At 34.1% G+C, this 17,393-nt stretch overlaps 1 protein-coding gene across 8 annotated transcripts in view; it reads left to right on the top strand.

Annotated features, from left to right (window-relative positions):
• Col24a1 (collagen type XXIV alpha 1 chain) overlaps positions 1-17,393 on the top strand; it is a 304,025-nt gene that overhangs the window by 32,072 nt on the left and 254,560 nt on the right. For all 8 annotated transcript variants that reach the window (XM_019209372.2, XM_019209374.2, XM_019209375.2 and 5 more), the window contains 4 exons: positions 4,895-4,948; positions 7,995-8,048; positions 11,916-11,960; positions 16,589-16,642. In XM_019209372.2, the coding sequence (XP_019064917.1) occupies positions 4,895-4,948; positions 7,995-8,048; positions 11,916-11,960; positions 16,589-16,642 (207 nt within the window). The remainder of the gene's footprint in view (positions 1-4,894; positions 4,949-7,994; positions 8,049-11,915; positions 11,961-16,588; positions 16,643-17,393) is intronic.

The raw sequence follows: 17,393 nt of genomic DNA, 5'->3' as shown, positions 1-17,393 counted from the left end.
ATAGTGAAACCCTGTCCAAAAACCAAAAAAAAAAAAAAAAAAAAAAAAAGAAAAAGAAAATGTTATTTCCAGGCTAGGGGAGCAGCTCGTGGTAGAATACACATGTTACCATGCTTGAGGCCCTGGGTTCAACCTCTAGCACAGAGAGATGAGAAGAAGGAACAGAAAATATTGTAATGTTATTTCCTTTTCCTTAGAGAAGTTATTTATGAGGTGACTAAGCAAATTAAAAATAAAATTATTACTAAAATGGCAGATTTATTATTTGTTAAATAAACAGCTTTGTGGCTCTTATGACAATACTTTAATAATATAGAAATATATTTTACTTATAAGCATATTTTTAAATTTCTGAGAATAAAATCTACTTTGTGAAAATTGTCTAGATTGACTCCTGAAACCCTAAAGCCAAAATAAACTCTTATTCTTCAAGTTTATCTCAGGTGGTTGTCACAATGATTAAAACTGACTAATCACACATGTAATTTGTAAAGATTGACCTCACTCACATGCGCAATCTAAACAATTTCACTTCATAGGAGTTGAGAGTAGGATCACCTTACTGGAGGCCAAGGAAGAGTAGACAGAGGGAGAGATGAGAGGCTGATCAATGGATGCTAAGTAACAACGAGAAGTCCTGTGACGCTATTCTACAGTAGGGTGACTACAGATTGCAGTTATGCATCATGTATTTCCAAAAGCTGTAATAAAGAATCTGAAATGTTTTCAGACCATAAACAAATTATTAATGTTTGAAGAGATAGATACGTTCAATCTGATTTAGACATTGCACACTGTATACTTGTATTGAATTATCACATGGTACCTCATAAATATGTACAATTTTTATGTTTTGATATATTAGTGTGTTTACTTCAGAATGGAAATTATCCCGGGAAGAAAAGCAAAGCTTAAAATTATTCAGGGAATACAATATTCCAGTAATATCCTGAAGAGGGAGAGTGGTGGGTTTGACTGTTTCATGAGAGATGGCAGAGTATTTTAGAACAGATTTAAATGAGACAGGAGATTGGATTGTGAGAGTTTATGAATGTTGAAAGCAAAATTATCAGTATAAAGAGAGAAATTATAAAATAATCTATAAATATGAGAAAGTGAACTATTAGATGCACTAAATATAAAAAAACAAAACGATCAATGTAAGAAATCATAAGTTGAAAGTGAGATTTGCCAGAATGTCGTTATCTGTGAGTCACATCAGCTACTAAGGGAAAGAAGCAGGATACTTGGAGAGTTTAAATTAACAACTGAAAAAAAAATTAATTAACAACTGCCGGGTAGGCTAATAAGACGCAGAGAGAATGAGGCATTGGGGTCTTTTATGTATGCAAAGGGGTGACTGATTATAACATATGACCCTTGTCGTTAGACTGGGTGAGGGGGAAGGTGAAGCCGTGGGGAAGATGACACTGAGGCACAGAGGAAGGACTCACGGATTAGCAGTTCCAGTGGGTTACACAACTCTTCAAGTTGGAGGCAGTTGCCTAGAAAGTGTGACCTATAAAGATCAGCAGTAGTGGTTATAGAAAGAGCTTCTGTAATTGTTAGTTATGTCAAAGTCAGGAATTTCCAAACGATACAACCTCAAGATCATATCACTGAGTGTTTCCTTTGTACTGTTTCCCAGTTTGCTTTATCCGTCCCTGAAGTTTTTAATTCCAAATTCTTTAACATTTAAGTTTTTCTGCTCCAACCATTCATTCAAGAATTGTGTTCTCTGCTTTTAAGATAGCCACAATTATAAACTTGATTATATCAATGTTGCTTTTAGTCTTGTTATTTTTAATACTGACTTCTAACAGCTTTACACAAATTTGGTCCTAAATCTTATGAGCTAAGCTAGTAGTTACTATACTATTCTTTGCATTTTTATAGAGGAGGAATCTCAAAGTCAGAGGTTAAATGACTTCCTCATTGTTTTCAGTCTGAATCCCAGTGTTCTTTCCATCATATTGGTGGACCCTGACCTGAAAACTGTGCTCTAGCATGTTACTAGTCTACAATCTCAGGGAGTTTCCTGCCCTAGACAGAAAATTCTAGAGAGATCTAGTAACAAAAAGATCTACGCTGAGTGGAATTTCAGACTAGCAAATCAGTGAGACAGTTGGGATTTTGAGAATACTTTGAGCAACAAAATAGTCAACTTCCTCTTCTGCTTGTATTCAAAAGGATATGTAGCTTCTTTAACAAAAGTCATGTAGGAGTAGTTTGAAACAATATTGAGGTTCAAAACAATTATGATTAATGAATTTATAAATATAAATATTATAGTTCATTCCAAAGGAGATTTGAAAACCCAATCAAGTAAGACTGAAAAGTCTGTCGAGAGTAAAAAAGCTGATTCAAAATGAAAGAGAAAGGAAGAAATAGGGTTTTCTCCTATAATGCAGAAAAGTATGCCTTACTTCCCTGACCCTTAAAGTAAAGTTGGCATATCTAATAATCTCTCCTTCATGCTTTTTTATATTAAGAAGAATTAACCCACAACTAGCCAGGTTAGGACTATCTCATTCATGCTAACTAGAACTTCTGGTTCTAGAACATAAGTTGCTCAATTAACTGAAGAATATTTGTGTGGTAAAGAGATTTGACATATATGTCTTTGAATGTGTTGCTGAGATACATAAAACATTTGAATAAGGAAAGTCAATATTCAAAACTAAATTCTATTACTTAATTCATACCTTTTTCTATTTTTAAATAGAAGGTAAAATATTAAATTATTTGACGATATTATTTATAGAAGCTTTTGATGTTTAGAAAGCTGCTAAATAATATTAAATTCAGACGGGTCCTACAAGTAAGAATTTTGACATAACATTTATATGTAAAAACACTGACCACTGGGGCTGGAGATTTAGCTCAGTGGTTCTGCCGCCTGCCTCACAAGCTAAAGGATCTGAGTTCAATCCCCGGTAACCCCCCAAAAAAAACTGACCACATAAGACTTTATTATATTTAAAATTCTCAAGGGCTGTCATCTCTTAAATTCCGTCAACGTTCTTTTGAAATTGTTTCCTCAGTCTACAGCCATACTACCCTGAACGTGTCCGATCTCGTCTGAAATTGTTTCCTCAAATCAATCAGCTGTATTTTATAATAAAAGATTAAAGTGTATGAAAGCCAAACAATGGCCTTTCTGAACCTCATTACTTTTTTATCTATAAAATGGGCTGGGATTACAGGTGTGTATCACCATGCCTGGCATTCAAAGCCATTTCTTCAATGAATAATCCTGGAACCAGTGATCTAAAATGGAAGCCTCAATGATAGAAATGTTAATGGCTGTGGAAGGGGGAAAAAAATCAACTTTTCTCCAAAAATTTTCCTTGGCTATTTCTTATGATAGGGCTCGTAGCAAATTTTCAATTTTTCTTTACAAATGTCCAATTTGTAAATTGGAAGACATTGGGAAACATCCAGGACCTTTCTCCTAATCCTCCTTTTTTCATTGGTTAACTTGAGAGGTATTTAAAAGCAGCCTTAATTGTGAGAAGTAAGATGTAACTATTTCCCTATTTCTCATACTTTGCTCCTATTTATCTGTCTTAGTCTGTATACTGTTGTTGTAACATAGTATCATAGAATGAGTAATTTATACTGAAAAGATGTTTGTTTTGCTTCATGGTTCTAGAGGCTGTGAAGTCCAATATGATAATTTGCCTCAGCTTGATTTCTGATGAGGGTTTCCTGAAAAGGAAAGGGTATGCAAAGGCATGAAGAAGATATGAGGAGACCAAGGGGCTGACTCACAGCAACCTGTTCTCATAATAATCTGTACCTGCTGAGAGCAGGAGAGTTCACTCAGAGAGATGACACTGATATACTTTGACATGAGACTGCTTTGAAATGCGTTAAATTTGGTACCTGACTCATTTTGATGCTAAACTTTTGTCCTGGGTACTAGTCCTTTGGTAATCAACATGCAAGCTAGAACTTGTCAGTGTCCTATCATGACTTGCTACCCTTTCCAGCCAAAACAATTCGTTTGCTACTCGTTGTTTTTGATAACCATCGTGCCTCCCAGAGCCCGTTAACAACATACTCAGGTACTCAGTGGACTCAATGGACTCAAACTTCTCCTGTGAGGCCCCACCTGCCAACACTGCTGGATTGAGGAATTAAGCTTCAGTATGAATGTTGGTGGGGACAATGACATTTAAACCAAGTAGTGTCACAAAGTAGATTTTAATATTGTATTAAAAAACTTGAGCTGAAACAATGTCATATACCTCTTGAAATGTAGAAGATAAAGATTCCAAGATATGAAAAGTATATGTATTTTATAATAGACCAGAATAATTTTGACGAGAACTACGTTTTTGTTGTTTTATTTCTTTATGATAAAAGTAATGCATGTGCATTGTAAGATTTTAGAAAATACTCAAACTTTTAATGGTACCTTAAAATTTGAAGGATTATAAAAAGCAGTTTTCCTTTACTAGTTAGCTTTCCAGTGCTAAAAATAGAAATAATAACTCAATGTGTCACAAAAATGGAAAAAATAGTAATGACTGTACCTAGTTCCTCTAAGAAAATGTTTCAATAATGATATTACCTTATTTTATGATATTAAAATATTAACTCTGCCTAGAGAATTTTTGGAAATCTCAGCATTTAAAAGTAAACCTGGCTGGGGATTTATCTCAGTGGTTCCGCCATCTGCCGTGCAAGCGCAAGGACCCAAGTTCGATCCCCAGTACCAAACAAACAAATAAATAAATAAAAAGTAAACCTAAGATAAAATACATCAGAAAGGTAAATAATGTATTCCTACCTTGTTAGTTTAAAATAATTTTATTTAAAACCATATAACAAGTGTGATACACTGCAATATGTGGCTCACCAAGTGTTTTGTAACCATTTTATCTAGGGCCCCAAAGGAGATCCAGGATTTTCCCCAGATCAAGCTGTTTCTGGAAGAAAGGTATTTATTTGCCATGAAATACAATCAAGATTATATATTTTGAGTACTTAAAAATCATTTTCATCTTTTTAAAGTACAGATTTTATTGTATGATACAATTATTGATTTTAATGAAGGAAGAACTATTTGAAGAATTAAGTATATCATGTCCCATCAGTTTAACTTAGTGATTTAAATCCTACCTACCACTAATTTCACTGAGTGTCTATTGTGGCCTGCCATTTCACTACCTGCCAATTAGCGATGGGTAGGGTTACAAATTAATACTACATGAATCCCAATGCCATTTTATACCCTTTTAGGATAGTTTCACATACTTTTTATTATTAAATGATCACAGTAACTCTTTGTGAAAGTAGTCATCATTATCTTATTTTCTAGTTGAGTAAGTGAAGTTAATAAATGTTAAGATAGATAGTAAATGGCAGAGTGAATAGTATGTCCACATTTTTTGACTTCTAGTTCAGTATGTTTTTCATTTTATCATAGTACTTTGAAACATGAACACATATACCGTTAGGTAAAAACTAATGTTTTAAAGTAAAAATAGCAACAGTCTTTATTGGGAGAGGATACTGTTTTCCAGCAAGGAAAAATACAAATGAACTTTATAGAAAGACACTGGGGAAGCTTTATGTAGACATGCACTTGATAAATGGGGTACAATTATAAAGGTATTTCTGTTTATGTGCTATTTCTCCACAAACAGAACCCCTGCACAGTTATGATAATTCCTGGTTTAAAATCTGATCTTTTAATTTTCTTACAGAAACTTTTGTAAACATAAAATAAAACACCATAATAATGAACTTTTTCTGATAAATTCTCAACAAGTAAATCCTTGAAAATGTTTAGGAATTTTATTTCTATAGTAGCACTGAGCTGAATCTCAGCATTTAGTAAAAGAATAAATGTTTATTTCTAGAAACATAGCGTTTTCATCGATCTCTTAGTTTTTACAAGGAAAAATATACTGCAATTGAGAAGGAAATACAATTGCCACCATTTAAAATTTAAATATAGTACATTTACTTTCCTATTTAAAGGTTAGAAATTAGATTCCCACTCTGCTTTGGTAATACTTCAAATAAAACTTCCAGATTAAACATGAACACTTATATCAAATGCTCAGCCTATCTGTTCCTGTGGTTTCCCTGTACAAAATATAGGGTACTTAGGTATAATAATTGAGGTTTGGACATTATGTTAGGCTTTTTTTCTTAACATTTTGAGTTACTCTTATTCATTAGAGAGTTACAGCAAGATTTAGAATCTGACAGCATGTTGCCACTGAGTTGTGAGTGAAATCCATATTTTAAAATTGACAGTGATGGATTTCTAAAATAGTAAGCTTTAAGCCAGGTACGGTGGCATATGCCTGTAATCCCAACACTTGGGCAGCTGAGGCAGGAGGATTGCTGCAATGAACTAAATAAGTGAATAAAATGGTAAACTTTAAAAATAATCTCTTAGAAGTACTATTTATATCAAACTGAATTCAAATATACAGAGGAAAGCGATAAGGTATACAAATACATCCTGAATAGAAATATTAAATTGGAGAGGGCAGAGAAAGATTGGAAAACAAGCATATTTAAATTATTTAGCCATTTTTACAATGTATAAGGTCAGTAATGAAACAACAGAAGAAATACAAGGACTAGTTCTCTATGGAAAATATGGTAAGCAGCATATGTAATAAGACATATATAAGTTTTTAAGCCTTTTTGAGACTTCAAGTGTACAATACATAGTTTTTAGATAGTGTAATTTTTTCTTTCCCATAAAAGAAACAAGGCATCATCATCATCATCATCGTCATTATTTGAAAAGCTAAAATAAATATTAGAACAAATGGAAAAAACACCCCACTGTTAATGACCAGAAACATCCCTTGGGCTGGGAATGTAGCTCAGTGGAACGGCACCTGCCTGCAAGTGCAAGGCCCTGAGCTTGATCCCCAGTACCGCACCCAAAAAAGAAAGCAGAAAAAGTCTTTTCTCTTCCAATTGTTTAATATGATGACAAGCCATACCTAAAAACTAAAAAAACAAAAACAAAAAACTGTGAAGAGTTATTAAGGAGTCTCTTTAATATCATTACCAAAATATTCTTTCATTTATTCATGCATTCATTTTTGGTGCTGGCTATGATCCTAAGTCCTCTTGCCTTATAAACACGGGGCTCCACCGCTGGAGCTGTGCTTCCAGCTCCTCTTTTTGTCTTTCTAATAAAACATGTATTTTTCACCTGAAATGATTCTATTACAGTGCAAAGAGGGAGAGAAAAGTTTCCCAAAATATGTACCTTGAGTAAACTGGTTCAAGATGATCCATGTTGCCCATCTCTGCTTTCTCCCATACTCTTTTTTACTTTACTTTTCCTTGTCAATTCATAAGCTTCCTCTATCTTTCTTGGCACTTCTACCTGCCACAGGTGCCCTTCTTCCTCCAGATGGGTGGCAAGTCTTCACCAAGGTGGGGAAAACATGGCCTAGTTGATGAAGTTTAGTCTATCGCAGCCAAACACCTCGACATACCCATAAACTTCAGCTATGCTGCACTTACTCCCAGGTGTACATTCTGAGCTTCTGCACCATGGAAGGGAAAGTACCAGTGCCTTCTGGCAGTAGCCTCCTTGGTCCCTCAAGTGAACTGTGCTTTCCACAGTCCTTGAGGCCTGCCTAGGGGTCCCACCAAGTGTCGGTCTTTACTAAAGAGGGAAATTGCCTCATAAAATCTTGCAGAATTTTGAACAAACTCCTTTAGATGTTTTGACTGACAGGAATTTGGGGAGTACGGGGGTTTGTAGAGAAAAAAACCAAGAAAGAGGACAGACACGGAGGTGGGAAAATATAGTCCAGGTATTCAGCACTCCAAGGGGGCAGTCTCAAAAAGACCCAAAAAGGGCTGTGAAACAAAGTAGAACTTGAGCTAGATTTTGAAGATCAAAACTGAAAGTAGTAAGGTCTTGTTGTCTGAGACAAAAGGGAGCTTTCACTTTATATTCTCTTTCATGACATTAAACCTCTTTGTTTTGTCTATAGGGTGACCCAGGCCTTTTCGGATTGATGGGACCCCCTGGTTTGCAAGGTGAAAAGGTATGATGCAGTTTTACTCTGACATATTGGATGTCAGATGGATCTGAGAGCTTTTCCACTACTACAATCTGGCTTTGACGTTGAGCCAAAATTGTTTTAAGTTCCTTTTCTTAGAAAAGAAAATTAGATTGCTGTCCTAATCCAGAAAAATGATGCCCACAAAAGATAAAAACTTAGGAAAAATAAAAGTTAATGATGGGCACAAAATTCACATGCAGAAGAAAGTAAAAGATGAAGGTAGACTACTGAGGTTTTCACCCTTTTAAAGTATATTCTCTCATAACAGCATTTTACCAGCTTGCTCTCTTCCATTCTGCTCATCTTAAAGCCCCATCTTGGTTTCAGACCACACGAGGAAATGCTCACCGGAGTCTGATTCTGGGTGATTTTACTTGAATTCTTCCTATCTCTCCAAGCCCATAATGACAGCTAAATTAAAAAAAAAAAAAAAAAACAACAACAACATTCTTAAAGAGTTCAGTAATCACAGAATTCTAACACTAATTTAAGCGAGAAGGAAATTTAGCAATAATTTAATTCAGTGCCATCATTTTACAAATATTGAGACTCATGATATGGCTAGTAAGTGGAAAATCAGATCTAGAACTCAGTGTGCTTGGTCTGTTCATTATTAGTAGTAAAACAAAACAAAACAAATAAACCTTCTCAAACATATTGTTTTACTTAGGCCCTTTGATTGCAAAGAATGGAGATTTAGGCCATCTCAAGGAAGAGAATGAGTTATTTCAGTCCTCTTCACAGCATTAAGAGAAACAAAGATCACATGGCATCTAAAAATATGTACTACGCTGTGATTTGGTCTCACAGAGATAGGCACTGATCCAAAGCAGCTCTGATTATCTTAGCAGCATTACTGTGTGGCTATTTTATATATGTTTTTCTTAGTATTCCTGTATTCTCTCTGCAGCTGCCTTTTAAAGTTATCTTTCTTTTCCTTTGTCAACTTTTTTTCTCAGCATAATTTCTTCCTCCTCTTAATTTTTAGTTATAGTTTGGCTTTCTCATAGCATCTCTAGGCCCCTATGCTTCCTCTTAACCTTTCTTTGCAAATTTTTCCAGCTACCTCTTCCCTGCTCCTAAGTACTTTTGAATTTTTCCATTACTGTTTTTTAGTAATTAAATTTCATTTTTTTAAAAGAGAGAATTTGATTGGCCTAGCTTACTTTTATTTTTTCATTTAATTTTGCATTGCAAGTGACCTTATAGGCTACTGGACAGTGTTTGTATTTTCCTTTCTTAGATCAAATGCCAACTTCTGTGGCTGAGATAGGAGAGATTTCCTGAAGAACAGATCACACCTGCCTAGTGCTGCCACTCTATAAAACATCCTTACTGAAGAAAAATTCCTTGAAAGGAAATTGTACATGCCGAAGATACCATGATTAACAGATATCTTTCTCTGTTAGTGCTTCAGGAAAAGTTCATTCTAGGTTGGGGAGGAAAAGAATGCTGATCGGAAAAACAGGTGGTATCCAAAGAAAATGAAGAATGTCACTAGACTGAAGGGTTCACAGAAATAAAAACAAGTAAATAAATAAAAACATACTTTTTTAAAAAATGGGAAAAGAAAAGCAGGCAGCAGAGTTTCTGTAACCTAAGTTCCTCCTTCCCTGGCTCCTTAATAAACCAGTCTCCCTGGCACTCATCCAGGAAGCTTTTAGCTCTCAACCTCCGAGAGCGGCTGCCTCATTCCAGGGATCCACTACCACTTTCTTACTGCTGAGGATGTTTTTGTAAAAAATCTCCTGTTAAGAAAAAAAGGGGGGACCCTAAGCTTTATGGATAATTTTATTTGTGGAAGTTTGTGTGCTCAGTTTGGACATCTGAGTACACTATGTTGCATATTTTTACTTACACAAATCTTCAGCTGTCTCTAAAAAATGTGAAAGCTCAGAAGGAAATTGAAAACCACTGGAAATATTAGATGCATTAAACATAAGAAGCATGTAACTTTAATAGCATCATGATTTTTGAAATATAACTTTTCATTGATAAGTTTGAACATGCTGATGAGAATTAGGACAGGTCATATCTGACGACGAGATAATTAGAGGCATATAAAGTAACTAGAAAGGCAGTTTACTCAAGTCCTACTAAGTCTATCATGTCACTATGACCTGACTTTGGTTAAGTTATTTAATTTCTCAGAATTAAGTTTCCTCATCTGTGAAAACTGAGATGATACTTGCAGCACAGTATTGCTGTAACGGCTAGGCATTCAGAAATAGTGCACTCAGTGAAGTTTATTGGTTTCCTTCTTTCCTTTTATTCCTCTCTCGCACAGCTATGTCCCTGATTGCTTTCTAACAGCTTAATCACAAAGAAACCGGCTCCGGAGGACGGGCCTTTTCGTCTTTCCTCTAGGTTTTTCTTCTTTTTCATACGTTTTTCTAATCTCCTATATCGGGAACATAGAAATCTTTGTCCACAAACTTGCTTTTTTTTTTTTTTTTCAATTTTTCCTTGGGTTTCCGTCTTAGTCCACTTTTGTTGCAACATTACCCGAGGCCCTGTAATTTATAAAGTAATGAGGATTTGGCTTTGGAGCCTGAAAAGTCTAAAAGCATGGAGCTGGCATCTCTCGGCTTCCAGTGAGGACCTCAAGCTGCTTCAACTCACGATAGAAAACGGAAGGGCAAAGGCACAAACCTGAAAGCGGCAAATCAGGCCCTGCGGTCTCACCGCACTGCACCATGGGATCAAAGTGCGCATGCGGGCTGGGGATGCTGCGGCTTAGTGGTACCGCGCCTTTGAGTTTTGGCAGGAAAACTCCACATCCAAACCATCGCAGTTTCCGAGACCTCTCTATTTAGGCATTTTAGTGTAGTTTTAATTTTAACATGTTAAAGCTTCCAAATTCACTCCTTTTTATTTCAAATGGGCTTCTCATCTATCTGTAGTCCAACCAAAGCATCTTTTTCTTCAACCCATCAGTCCAAGTTCTTCTCTCTTGACAAACCCACAGTGACTAATCCTGAATAATTACTTTACTCCATTAGGCAAACTTTTTGTTTGCAATATATTATTGGGACGTTTAAAAAATTTGTGAACCATGGTTTATTTCAAGCTTTTGAGTCGTTTTGTCTAAAATCCTATGAGGGTTTTTTTTTATTTCTTTATATGTCTGAAAATCTTCTAGGAAACAATAGGTTAGTTCTCCGATTTTTGATTAGAAGAGTACAATTAAGCTCCCAAGTCTGCCTTTATTTCTTTAGTCCTATCCTTTCTTTTTAGTTTCTTTCATTTTGTTCATAAAAGAAGATCTCTCTAGAAGAAGGATATTTTTTATTTTATAATTTGGGGTGTTAATAATAGAGATTAAGATTTGATTTTGCTATTATTTGGAAAATATTTTTGTTGCTAATTTCTTAGACCTTATAGGACCCCTTTAATCTGTGAGCAGCTTTTTTTCATTTTAATTATGTTACTCATGAAATCTGAGAACAGTAAGAAATCAGAGAAACTACCTGGCTTCGATCCAGTTTTTTAATAAACAAATTTTGCCTGAGAGTATTTCATCTCAGCATTATTGAACTAAAACCAACTTTTAAAAAGCCCCAGCAAACTAAGCATACACATTGCTAGATATGACTCTTTTTATTATAAAAGATTCTATGATCTATTATATATTACCATTTCAGTTGATAACAAATTATTCAAATAACATCCAAAATCATGGAATGTATTATTTATTAACAAGTAAGCTTTGGGGGCTAAATTAAATAAGAAATAAATTTAAGAGAATTGAATTTCATCGATGATTAAGCATTGAAACTTTCTTTAGTTACTTGGCTTATATGGTATAATTTTACTTTTCATAGTATATCTTCACCTTTTCCCTTACAGGGCCTTAAAGGACATCCAGGGCCCCCAGGACTCCGTGGTGAACAAGTAAGTACTTTATAAGATATGTATTTTCTTCAGTTAAAAATGACACATTAAGGGACTGTCTTGCGAGAATATTTTCACCTAAATTTTCAATTTTTCGTCAAAGTAGTTCCACTCTCTTTAGTCCAAAATGACCTTTTAATTGGCTAGCTACAGATATTTTTCAAGAAAAATATTTAACAGATAACACAACAATTTTTACTTTCATTATTTGCCTAACTTTTTCAGAACAATAGTTGTTAAATTTCTATGGTTTATAGTCCCCTTCGAAAAACCTTATAAATGCTATAAATCCCAGGAGACAAGCATATTTTTTTCTCTCTCTCTCTCTCTCTTTCTCTCTCTCTCTCTCTCTCTCTCTCTCTGTCTCTCTCTCTCTCTCTCTCACACACACACACACACACACACTCTTAATGTTTTTTGTACAATTTCAGGGTTTTATCTATTCACTAAAGCATATTTATAGCTATTAGTTCCCTACCTTTGCATAAGGAAAGGCAAATAAAGTTTAATAGCAATCTCAATTAGGATAGTTCATATATTTTCCATGATACACATGCACATTATTTAAAAGCCAAAATAGTTTTGAGACTATTTGGGTTTGAATCATGTTATTGATTCTCTTTTGCACCAGAAAATATCATCACATAATACGATAGAGTCTTTCAACACAGGATATTTTAAACCAGTATCAATAAAATGGAAGAGTACGGATTAAAAACTAATTTGATATATACCATTATTAAAGATTCAGCAAAGAGCCTCAGGAAAAGCAACCTCAGAAATTTGGTTGGTTAGTTCCTGAAGGAAAAATACAAATAAAGAAACAAAGGCCATTTTTCTCTTTTACTCAGGTTAAGTATGAAAATACCTTATTCATCTCCGAGACACAATTTTTCAAGATTATTAAACATGGCAAGCAAAGCAACATATGTATAAGGTTTGATGTTAAATTCCTGAAGATCAAGCAAGGCTGCAAAGCATTTGAAGATTTATGGGGAAAAATATGAGAAGGATGGCAGGAATTAGTCCTTAAAAAAGGAAAAAAATTCCTAGAATATTGTCTTGGCAGAAATGTGTGGATACCAGAAAGGAAACTGGATAATTCACAAGTCAGTGAAAAACTAGCTACCTAGCTGTATTGACGAGTTCTCCCACAATTTCTCTATCACCTCATTCTGTTAGCTTACATGTTATTACTGTGATGGCAGAATACTTTTTAGAAGAGTTTTAAAAGTTGGGATTATATTTTGGAAGTCATTCTTGCTTTCTGAAAAGGAAGTGTGAAAATTTGTATTTACTTTTGAACAAAAATCATTTTGCATTTTTACTACAAAAACACTGTGGATATTATAAGAAGCATAACTGATGCACTAGAAAACATTCCCTTCTGGAAAACAAGTAAACAAATTGGCCAGAAAACATATGGAAAGACAATGATGTCATCTTGTGAGCTCTAGTAATCAAAACTGTTTGGGCCTCTTTCTTCTATTTGCCAGGCTGTCTTACTGATAAATGCAACAATTATTTATTCAATATTTTCTATATTTTAACTAGTCTAGTGTTCAGCAACACTGGGCATATTTTAGTTACCTTTTCTTTTGAAGATATTCTTCTACATTGTTCTATTTCTTCACCCAGTAATTTCACAACCTAGTTATTATTCTGTTTTACTGATGAGAAAAACTGAGATGTATATGGAAAAGACCGATAGTAGCAGAGCTGAGATTCTGAATGAAATCTGATCAACTTGGCATAGATATTTTTATGTTTACAGTGAAAAATGAGATTGGGACAGTTTCCTAATTTCCTAACTGTAAATTTACCAATAGGTTAGTGATACAACTGTATCTTTGTTCTTCCATTAGATTTAAAGTGTTGAGTGAACAAACTTAATTTTTTAATTTTTTTAAGTGTAGAGTGAACAGAATCATGGTGGTTCAAGTTTCTTTTGAATTTCTGCAGTTGTTGCAGTGATTTTTGGGATGTGGATGACTTGTATCTGAACTTTATTTTTATTTTTATTTTATTTATTTATTTTTTTTGTACCAGAGATTGAACTCAGGTCCTAGCGCTTGCAAGGCAGGTGGTGGCACCACTGAGCTAAATCCCTTGCCTTGGATGGTTTGTAATATGTTCATGCCATATAAAGATTCTGCTTAATGCTTACATGTTTATTTTGTTTAATGCTACTCTAATAAAACCAAACTTAGACATCAAGTAGCATCCTTTTATATTTTTCTCTATACAGCTGGGATGTGTTAGATCTCCATATGTAAAACTCCATTTGAAATAATATTTCACTTATGCCCCTAACAAATTTGCTTTTTCTGGAGGTCAGTTGACCTAATTTGGCTAGGAAAAGAATGGGAATGGTGTTGGTATTAGCCAGATAGGTAGTGACCTATACAGTAAAAATGGCCTTTGAAACTTGTTTCACTCCTTTCAGTTGGCATAAACAAATCTAAGATTTTGCTGATCTCTAGATGTAGGCTTATGTATTTTGCAATTGGGTGGAAGATAAAGGAGGGCAATTATATATATGCTGAAGCAAATCCTATTATTAGAATGCTTTCCCTAAAGTGTGATTGGAAATTATTTACACTTCTGAGTCACTAGGGAGGCAGCCTCGAATAGTGGTCTCTGGAATTAGAATTGCTGATTTAAATCCTGGCTTCTCACCTAGATAAGTGACCTTTCACTGATAGCTTAAAAACTCTGTGCCTCACTTTTTTCTCATATGTAATATAGAGATAATGATATCTCTCTTATAGAACTTAGACAGATTGAATAAGAACCTGCATACAGAATACTTCAAGTGGTGTCTAGCACATGATTAAGTACTCAGTGTTTTAGGACTATGTAAATTATTGTATGTAATGAATACTAATAAAGTAATAATATTACATAATAAGATTATAGTCAAGAATTTGTTTACTCTATAATCTTTAGAAGGCCAGTGTTTATTGATAGTGTATTAAATTGTCACCATTGCTATGTCTCTGTAGCTCAGTTTGTTCAAAAGTAGAATGGATAAAATACTACCTACCTCATAGATTTAAAGTGCTTAGCACATGGAATATTGCCAAATAAATGATCCCTTCAGGGTCAAGGGAAGACACATGGACATGAAGGAGAGAAATGAAAGAACAAAACTGACAGAAGTATTCCAGGAAAAGTGGAGAAAAGAAACTTTAAATTATGATCTTCCATTTACCTTTTCCTTCGTCCATTCTTTCTCTAGATTTTCAATTGTTTAGCAGTTTTAGTGTTTCAGCACTTAAATTGAAGGTAGCACTTCCATCTGCTTCAGAACAAGGGGACAAAGGGTTAATTTCTTTGACCAATAATATATGGAAAATTAACTTTACGTGATGAATATGGAATCTAGTAAACCTGCAGTTGTTACCTCCTGAAGTTAAATAAAGGCAGCTCAACACCTATTCTTCTGGCATTTCTTTGATTTGAGAATTACTTAACAGACCTAAACTCTGAATATATTAGTGAATAATGTATCAATGAAAGAAAATGAAAACATTTTTTTTTACTTTTCCACCCAGTTCTATAGCACAGTTTTCCTTTTAAAAAATCTTATTTTAAATCAAGAATACAGAATATTCAATTCCAAACGAATTACTACCTGTCTAAATCATTTAGGGCTGCTATAGCAAAACACCAAACATGGGTGACTCATAAACAACAGAAATTTATTCCTCAGACTTCTGTAGGCTGAAAAGTCAGAGATCAGCATACCGAAATGATCAAGATCTGGTGAGGACTTGTTGGATACAGACTGACTACTAACTTTTTGTATCCTCACATGGTGGAAAGAAGACTAACCAACTGTCTGATCTCATAAGCACAATAATTGCCCTCATGAAGATTTGAGCACATGACCTAAGTTACATCCCAAATTCTGCACCTTCTGAAATCATCAGACATAACCATAAGGGTTAGGATTTCAAAATGTATACTCAGGGGGCACGCAAATATTCAATTCTTGGCATTATCCCCATTACTATATAAATTTCATTTGGATAGACTCATGTCATGATAAAGATATTTATTAATATTTATTTACTTAATCCAACTTGATGTAAGATTATATTTACCTTAGAAACAAAGAAGTGGTCTTGGAAGTTCACTTGGGGGTTGTGTGGAAGGTTATTGCAGGATGATTGAGACTAGAATAAATTTAATCAAAAGAGATAATGGTTATTAAGAAATACACAGGGGCCGGGGATTTAGCTCAGTGGTACCGTTGCCTGCCTTGCAAGTGCAAGGGCCCACGTTTGATCCACCGTACCAAAAAAAACAAAACAAAACAAAACAAAAAAAAAACACAATCTCTTCCTTGGGAATAAATATCTTCTTTAGTTATGTAACCCTGGATTTTTCTATGTTAGATTTTATCATTATTAATGATCAATGTCATATTTAGTGCCCTAATCTGTTTTATTTTTATTTAGCAATTTTGGCTCATTTTCCCAACCAGTTATTTTAGACAAATAAGCAATGTGCAGTTCTCTAATTTTATGGGGAGAAAAAATTCTTTCCAAACTTGGAAATTGGTTCCCTTGGATTTTCTTTGGCTTTGATATATTGCTTTATTTATTTTATTTTCATTTCAGGGAATTCCAGGATTTGCTGGTAGTATTGGTTCACCTGGTTACCCTGGCAGGCAGGTGCAGTAACTATTTTCACACTTATTTTATATTCCTGTTTATTAGCTGTATTCTCAATCTGGGAGTCAATGCTCAAATGTCAGTTGGTTTATTTTTATTAAATAATGAATTGCTCAAAGAGAAATAATTTCAAAATAAAAGTTGTAAAACCTTTTATTTATTTTTTTTTACTGCAGAAAGTTTTGTTTGAAAATAGGAGTAGGTCTTTTAAATGTGTTTGATGTGATATGCAGTGCAACCATCAAATGCTCAAAAGTCTAATAAGATCTTAGAATAGCTCCATGCTAATATTAAAATACTGCCATTGACTGAAATGAAGTAATGAGTTGACTCTTTAATAAGCATCATTTTAAAATAAGTTATAAAAAAGTCATACATACCACTACCAAATACGTTTATCTGAACTAAATTCAGTTCATTGTATACTATTTTGAAAATCCATTCTAATCATTTCAGAGCTTTTCCCTACTAATTTATAATTTTCTTCACTTTATATAGACCAATAATAGATCACTTTCCTTCCTGAATCTTTGTGAATTATTTTTAAAGTTAAGTGTAGAAAGTTATATTTGTATGTTTTTTATTCTCAAGAGTGAGGAAAATTAGAGATGAAAAAAGAGCAATTTGTTGATAAAATTATTTTAAGGCCTTTAAAAGTATCTGGAAGTGTTATATTTATACTCTCCCCAATACAGTGATATGCATATTATCTGAAAAATACTTAAGCATATGAATATTGATTAAAATTTGA

This window comes from Fukomys damarensis, unplaced genomic scaffold, assembly GCF_012274545.1.
Source record: "Fukomys damarensis isolate Sample0158 unplaced genomic scaffold, DMR_v1.0_HiC HiC_scaffold_33, whole genome shotgun sequence".
In the NCBI taxonomy this organism is placed as follows: domain Eukaryota; kingdom Metazoa; phylum Chordata; class Mammalia; order Rodentia; family Bathyergidae; genus Fukomys; species Fukomys damarensis.
Note: the sequence above shows the minus strand (reverse complement) of the source record. Positions and strands in the feature narration are given on the sequence as shown.